The sequence below is a fragment of the Ptychodera flava genome, chromosome 10 (assembly GCF_041260155.1).
Source record: "Ptychodera flava strain L36383 chromosome 10, AS_Pfla_20210202, whole genome shotgun sequence".
In the NCBI taxonomy this organism is placed as follows: Eukaryota; Metazoa; Hemichordata; class Enteropneusta; family Ptychoderidae; genus Ptychodera; species Ptychodera flava.
Genome location: NC_091937.1, coordinates 21540914 through 21549674, shown reverse-complemented (window position 1 = coordinate 21549674; position 8761 = coordinate 21540914). Strand labels below are relative to the sequence as shown.

General features: G+C 36.3%; 1 protein-coding gene across 2 annotated transcripts; it reads left to right on the top strand.

The window, feature by feature from the left end:
• The first annotated feature begins 2003 nt into the window (after positions 1 to 2003).
• On the top strand, positions 2004 to 5081 carry LOC139142234 (neuralized-like protein 4). 2 transcript variants are annotated; one of them, XM_070712114.1, is made up of 3 exons: positions 2004 to 2106; positions 3731 to 3843; positions 4778 to 5081. In XM_070712114.1, exons 1-3 carry the CDS (start codon positions 2033 to 2035, stop codon positions 4930 to 4932), a joined length of 342 nt encoding a protein of 113 aa, XP_070568215.1. In that variant the 5' UTR covers positions 2004 to 2032; the 3' UTR covers positions 4933 to 5081. The 2 variants fall into 2 exon arrangements, with proteins under 2 accessions (XP_070568215.1, XP_070568214.1); XM_070712113.1 differs by having other exon boundaries at positions 2004 to 2145; positions 4778 to 5072.
• Positions 5082 to 8761: the final 3680 nt, after the last annotated feature.

Here is an 8761-nt window from a genome sequence, read left to right as displayed (position 1 = left end):
TGAATAGCGCCACAAGCGGCCAAGCCCCGGAGCTGTGAGTAACCGCTCGACCATGTGCTCATACACATATGCACATGATGCAAGAGGAAATTAAGACAGAGCATGACGCACTCCTCACAATAAATCAGTTTAAACTGTAGTACATGTACTACGTGTTGTATAGAAAGACACGGAGGCCTCTGTTCACACCAGTCTCAAGTATGAGGAGAGTCTACTTTATCCTGCACATGCGCACTACAATAATACGTCACTACATGGGTATATTAGCATATATCATACAGACATTCAATTCATATCATGCATATACAGATATTCTAGACTAACATAACTATATTCTGACAAAGAGTGACGTCAAAACCAAGTTACGTCATCGAAATTAATTGATAAGAAATGACATGAAGTCAAAGGTCAAATTGATCAAAAACGGGTTGAGAATCTTACTCTCACCAACAATTACAAATCTTCTTTATTCAGTCGTCTTTATTCAATAGCAATAGTAAGCAATTCAGTACATGGTTTAAAGTAGAAGATATTTCACAGAGGACTATACAGAAAGTATTGCCAAGGTTACACCATCGATCCCAAATATTTGAGGGGAAAAACTGGTTGTAAAAACTGAGAAAAACAGTATTACAGGGATCATACACAGAGTGAACAATAAACTTGTTTCAGTTAGTCAATAATGCGCTTAAATAGCCACTTAAAACAGTGCATGCTGTGTCAACTTTGAAAAAAAAACGTATGTATTAAACAAAATGTGAACTTTGACATGTCCAGGGTTTCAATTCCAGGATATATTATCTGCACTATTGTACACTGCATTGTGAAAATGCAAATAGCAGAAACATAACATCTACATATGAATTCATGTTATGGATCATGTTCAATAAATGTTGTGAAATGTTCCTCGGGTTTGTTTCTTTTTCTGGCAGCCATTTTACTTTATGGCAGCCAAGTTTGAATTCCCCAGACAGGGAAATTGGTGGATTTTTATCCCCTGCCCCCCAAATTAACATGTCCGCACAATTTTTTGAACCGCTGAAAGATGACAAACATTTTTTGGCCTAATTTACATGAAAATGTTACCTAAGTGAAGTATTCTGTTTCTCATAATACGTTGCCTTTCATTTCCTATGCCCAGCCTTGGACGACCGCGCATCGAACGAATACTGATTGTCCCTACCATAAGCATTGCAGACGATTTTTAAGGTCAGAAGTAGGCGTTCCAGGTAAGCACATATCTTCTTCAATTTTAAAATCAAATACGCGGGACACATAGCACTTCCATTTAAAATAGTAATAAAAGAGGGCAAATTCAGGCAGCCTCCTGCAATTTTCAGAGACTGTACGTTGTTACCTTTGCGAAGAATTTGGACAAAGGTTATGCCACTTTTTTTGTTCCTTTCATCTCCAAATGACCCATCTTGAAATTTTCATAACAAAGCAATCGAGAAAAAACATATTTATTAAACCCCTAAATAATAATAATAAATAGTTTTCAAGGAAACATATAGCCTAAAATGGACAAAAATTGATTATTTGCCCTAAGAAAACCGTTTTGTAAAGTTTTCGTAACAATTCAAGCTATTTTCAATTGACGTGGGGAAAATTGCACTTTAGACCCAAAAGTGATTGCCATGGAAACATGGGTCATCAAAACGGACATTACTTTTGAATATTTGAACCTAATATATCCACAAAAGAGTTTAGAGGAAAATCAAAGTTCTTATTTTTCGGATTATGATTTTCATATAATTCTTTAAAATTCTCATCATTATCATCATCATCATCACGTGAGGCACTCGAAACGTCACTTCCTGTGATACAAATGCATTTGTTGATTTCTCTCTCTCTCTCTCTCTCTCTCTCTCTCTCTCTCTCTCTCCCCCCGTGTCACTGAGCCAATAAAATGCACATCATTACATGTATACAATAACGTGACGATTCAATTTTTGGCGAGAATCGGCCAACCGGTATTTCATTTTTCATCATTGCATAAGATGCTGCACTTCGTGACGACTTTATATTTGACATGTGCTACTGTGAAAAATGTCACAAACATCGTGGTGACAAAGAAGTTTACCCACGTGGTATACCTCCTACCAAGTATGTTCTACCGCTGGGCTGGGCACGATTTAGTCTTCGGTAAGTAGAGGTGATACTTTCCTTGATTGGCTTTTAAGTTTAACATTCGTCGTCCCTGCCAGCTTGGGCAAAAATGAGCTAAACAATCTTCGTTTAGGACAAGTTTAGAAATTTTACCTGACTTGATATTTTAAAACTACAGTTTAGGCTGCATTCACGAATACCTTGGTGGGGTGGGGGAGATTCCAAAAACAATTCTAAGGTTTTTGAAATACCCTCTAACTCACAATTTGTTCAAGTCTTTCCCCTTTCTGACTTGCTATAATTATAAAGTCCCCCAACGGAAGGAAAAATGTGGCCGATACGATAGTGCTTCGTCCAAAAATATCAAATCATAATACATGAGAGTCTACTGGGCAAACTATTAACATCTTTTCCATTAAAACAAGCTATATCTCTATATTAATATGTGTGTGATAATTCAAGTAAAATGTACTTTGCTTGAAGTGACAGGTAAAAAGTCTATGTGTGAACAAAAAATTGACTTTTGGATTTCATCAATGTTGATTCACTATATATGGTAGTCTATGAGAAAACTATGAAGGTATATTTTCCAATATAAAAAGCTACCAATTTCCGTTGATCTATAGAGATATGATAGTGATATAATTGTACTTGACTAGCATTGGGTGGCTTCATGTGCATGTGTGTACAAGAAATTTGATTTTTGAATTTCGCCCAAAATGTTGATCCACTATAAATTGTAGTCTGTGAGGAAACTCTGAATATTTTTTACAGTACAAAAATTGCTAAATCCGTGCGTGTATTTATAGACATTTGATAACTAATATTAATGTACTTGAATAAAATAAGGTTGTTACGTGTGCATGTTGTCATTTTCCCCCACACTCATCATAACCTGAGTTTAATTAGTCTAGAACATTCTCAAGGTCACTGTCCTTCACGACCTCATGACCTTGAATTCAATTAGTCATGTTTGGAATGTTCTGGAAATTTAATTAGTTGTGTATAATTTAAGATCAGTAATTAGCATACCAATAGGAGTTCTAGATTGTTCTTATATTCCCTTATATAACCACTTGCACAGCTTGCAGTCAGACATTTGAGATCGTGTCTCGGAAATGACAGGTATTGAAATTTAAGAGGAATTTGATATTCGATCCGATCCCCATGTTATAACATTTTTCAAGTCTCCCCTTAAATTCCCATCCAGAGGTGTTTGTGAATGCCGCCTTAGCGAAGTTTTCATTATAAAATTGCCAATATCATTGTGAAAAAAGGTATTTTGCTCTACAATGTGACCAGCTGCGCACAATCAGAAATGTTTCATTACAAATTTATATGTAGATACCCCCTTTTTTGGCAGTATTTTCATTTTCTCGAGACAACACACTCTGCATACGAGAACAGGTTTTCGTAAGACGTCAGCAGCTTTATACTCGTAACTTTACAGAACTTTATGTGGCATATTTTAATCTTTGCTCCATCGTACATGCATCATCTTTTCCCTTCACGTGGGAAAGTCTAAGGCACTGATACAGCCAACGAAACACACAATTATGCTTGAAACATCGTTACTTGTTGTTCTACCAGAATAAAAGGTCGACACTTTCTTTCTCTCCAGAATTTTGAAACACAAACTTTACAGCCTTGCAAATGATTGGCACGTTGCCTTCCACGGAACGCTGGTAGAAAATGTAATGCCTATACTGGATGCTGGAATGCTTCTCTGCCCAGGTGAGTGTTTTTTCATTTGGGCTAATCGATTAATTTGATAAGGTCAAATATACTCTCAAAATTTTAAAAATATAGTTTTGGCCTGCCATGCACTTGTTGAGGCTCATTTTGAAGCTCATGGAGTTAAAAAAGGTTTTTGCCGGCCTTTTTGCTGGAAATCGAGAATTTTATCTCCCGCATATAGACTTAAAAGCACAGGGATGGTGGCCATTTTAAATTTCAAAAATCGGTAAATAACGAGTAACCTGTCTCCCTCGTACCAAAGTTGTGCAAACTTTGGTACGAGACGAGGGCGTCACCTTGCACGGACGAGGTGACGCCCAATAGTTATAATGAAAGAGAATCATGATTATGGGTTTGCTTGACGAAAGTTTGAACAAAAGTTTAAGTCTTTCAATATAGAAGCGCGAACTACCGTAATAGTGACAAATTATTTTGGAATAAATTGAAATAGCCTGTTGAACTTTTGTCCGTCGACATTCTTTTTCCGATGACACAGCAATGCGAACGTAAGCTGTATTCGCACATAAGTTATCTCAACTTCCACAACAGTGTACCAGAAGCCCTAAGGATTAAATTTGTAACATTTGATGAACAATTTAAGTGATCCATCACGATATCTTAAGTTGACATGATCACGTTAATCCGTCAAAGAACAAGCCTGGAAGTAGATATATGTTTTTAATTGCTTCTGTACACAGCTTTACGTTTAAATGTTGTTTTAAGAGTATCGTTTAACATCTATTTTTTTTCTTATTTTGTAAATTTCTTCACGTGTAATAAAAATGACAAAAAATAGGGGAAAGTTGACGTACAAAATATTTTTGGGTTCAGTTCACTTTGAAGAAGATTACTGTGAAATTAGTGGCATTCCCTAGCAAGTGTTGTGGTGAAACAGCATAATTAAGTTCTTTATTGTTGTTTCATCTTTTAGAAGACGTCATTCTTGGAGGGGACGCATTATCACAGAGACCCGGACACTTCGACGAACACAGAAAACCATCAAGCGACTTCGACACTCTACAGATCTTTGTATCTCCCAGCATCAAATACGTCGAAAGTCGTGCATATGCTTCACCAATTCAGTAAGATGCAGTTTGTGCTATAACAGACAAAAACACATATATTCTCGGATGGGTGTAAAACTAGTATGCCAATATCTGTGTTTATTACATGCCTCATATTGGTAACTTGTTGATGATGTAGCGGGCAGCAAAGTCATCATTTGATGATTGAAAGTGAACCGGAACTATTTTCAACTTGGCAACTTCGGGATTTATAAAATAATAAAATTACATGTTGTACAAATGCCGTTTTTTACAAAATTTGCGAAAAAATCAATAAACCGAATAACAATGATTTAAATATATCAATGCGTTTTATTTTTTTCAACAGATATCCGCCTAACATGGAAATAAAGCATAAGATTATCATTTGTATATAAACCAAAAATTTGGAGTGAAAACTATGTAAGAGAAGCCTGTAATAAAAACATTATAGCCCAACAAAATGAGACTATGTACCCTCGAGACCATTTACCTGACGTATAAAGGAGGGCAACTGGTCACCTACCCTCAAGCCAATAGTCACATGTTTGATCAATAATATGTAACATACATGCAGATTTTGTTCCATTTGAGTACATTGCTCTTTGCAAAAATACAAATGAGACTCAATTGAAAAATAAATTACTTCAAATATAAAGAAACGATATTCATACACCAATTTACGCATTGAAGAGATTGTCAGATGTTGATGGTCAGCCTGTGAATAAAACTTAAGTTGAGTACTCGTTATCATTTACGCCTGTTACATTCATTTTAGGTGTTTTTAGATAATGTTTGATGAATCCAGAATAACAAACAAAATTTTGCATTTCTATAACAAGAACAAGTACCATGGTGAAACGACAACAAAATCGTGTAAGCTCAAGAGAATTATCGACCTAGATCTTGGAGCAAATGTAGAATGATGACACCAATTCAGATTTATTTAAATAACCAATTATCATTATCATGCATTTCACACACAATTTCATGATATCATACTTCAAGTGTGATATGCTTCAGAGTGATTTGTTACAGGTAAGATGTACTAAGCATGGACATTGCATACAGATGATCTCGCTCTCACGGCATTTATATCTTTTCAAGGTGGAATGATGGCGGTACGCAATACGAGGCAAGGGTTGCTTTTCAAGTATGGGTTCGACCAGGGTCATACAAAGTTGGACCACAGACACTTGGGGCGACTGACCCAATAGATCCAGAGTTCGACAACGACAAGCTGGAGTGGTTCACCAAGGAAAGACCAGCAGTTGTTTTGTACGGATTGTTGGTAAAACTGGATCAAACGTAATGTTCATATATTGTACCAGCATACTATACACAAGGTAGTCGTCTCACGAAGCTGTACTCAGCTAATATTACAGAGGCTGACCAGTTACATCGGCACTTTATCTATCAAAGAAGAATTATTTAGCCATTCGAATTTAATTGTGAAGACAATTACTTTCGATCCTCATGATCTCACGGTTTTTATGAGGATAAGTCAAATGATACTGCAATAATAATGATAAATAGACGAAATTGAGCTTTCAGAACGTAAAAACAATGTCAAGTAAAAGTTCATCTTCTCAAAACAGTGTGTCCAGAATTGAAAGCTGGTTGTTGCGGCATTGAAAGATTTTGGAACACGCGAACCTAGTTTTCAGTGTAGAGATATGAACTATTTTGATTGGTATGGATTTCTACACTAAAAGTATATAGAAAAGAAATATAAAAAAACTTTGAAAATGGGAAAATCGGTGACGAAACTTTTCACAAACATTTTCCACAGTTTTTAAAAGTTATAAGGATTATAGAAGTGGTACGAATTACAGATTTATTTCAATTTTGTTTCGTATTACGAGGGTGATGTAAAAACCATCTTCATAGTATTTTTACGATATTTTGTCAGGTAAAGGTATGCTTCATACACATGGTCAAATTTCGGGAAAGAACCATTCTTGTAAAAACTGCCTTATCACGTATACGTTATGACATTTTAGAGCATGAATAGATTGGTGTCGTTTTGGCGCCTTCTTCATAATCGTCTGAGGCGTTTCATCCAACTGACCATTGTGTTCTCTCCATGAGAGACTCATTGCATGGACGACCAAGGAAATATTTATACGGGTTCAAATCGTCCAGTTCTGATACTGTTCAAAAATCATTTGTTTCATCGGAAAAATCTCTAATTTCAAAAAGTAAACGTTTATAATGAAGTACAACAAGGATCAATACGTGATCGTCTGTTCGTGTTTTTACTACATGTACTATCAATATAACAATTTCCTTGTCGTGTAGTCTCCTTAGACACTATGTTGATTATTATATTTTAACGATTTTAACGTCTCATGTTCAAGTTGATTATTCGATTTAGAGAGGGCATAGCCGTTGGCTGAAAAGCAATGGCGTAGTAAATCGATGAAACAAGACCAACGATAGGTTCGGCAGCCTGAATACGATTGGAGCTAATTAGGGATAATTGGATCTTTATATTTTTCATATTCAAAATATGCACAAATATAACACAAAAGTGTTAGGTGATCTATACCTTAATGTTGCGATATTACAAATTACTCATAAAAACGAGCGAGTAACTTAAAAAGAAAAGCAGATGAGGTTACATTATTGCATATTTAATTGACACTTCTTCCCCATCCAATTATCCCAAATTATCAGGTTTCTTCGTAAAGTTAAAGCTGCCGACGTCCTAGGGGAAATACCTCAACCATGCCAACGAGTGAGGGTGCGAGCCGCATCACACTCGTCTTCGACTCGTGTGATGCGGCGCGCACCCTCACGAGTGGCAATACGTCCCAACCAAGCGCTGATATCGTGGGTAACCGATTTATCATATGCCCATGATCGTATATTTATGTAAAAGGTAATTAGAAATAAAAAAAAATTATTAGTTTTTGTCAGTCTTTCGAAGGGACTATCTTTTTATATTCTGCCGCTGGTCTGAGCGCATTGATACATGTTTGTTTACGACAGCTGATCAAGTCGTCGATCGCATCGTGTCGAGTGTATACAGTCTAAACAGGATTATTTTAGCGCCATTTACCGCAGTTCAGAAAAGGAATGGAGCCAATTTACTTATTCTGGTCACCGTCCCGGTGTTCTGGTGGATAATTATTACACGGACAATATTGTAAGTTTAAATTCACTTTAATAACTCTTGCTGAAACATGGCTGACGTGAACAGGAACGACGAAGTAGCGCGAAATACAACAGATTGTAAACATCAACTTTTAATTTTCTACAACAACCTGTCATGTAACTCTCTTTAGATCTGAAATAAAGGAACGTTAAATTCATATGTACTAGTAATAAATATGTTTCGTTTTATATTGGTAAATTTTTATTGAAGCATTACGGAAAGGCTACGCTAATTCAAAGCACCTTCCAAACCCGACCGGCTCCTTTATGAAGTCGGGTCGTAAATATTGACATTCCATCTACTAATCTGTGTACACTTGATCAGTCCTAATCAAGATTTTGTGTGATACGAACTCACGTCTGTGACTAGTCACTCATGCAAAAGCTTGCACAGAGAACTATATACCCGGGGTTGGACAGAAAATTGGTCTAAATGATATAAAAATAAGTCATCTTTCTTAAAATGTTTGTGTATTATCAATCTATGGCAACTATTGTGAATATACCATGATAATTTTGAAGTTTGATAATCTCACATTCTGGCGATCGACCTCTTCACTGCGGACTGACTACCGTATGCATATGTGACCTTTGACCATAAGGGCATGCGGCAAGTGACCACCTGTGTCTTAACAGAAGGCACACTCACTGAGTCTTCCTTACAACACATGTACTGCTAGTGTTTTCGTCGACTTTATCAATATCACGTTTCC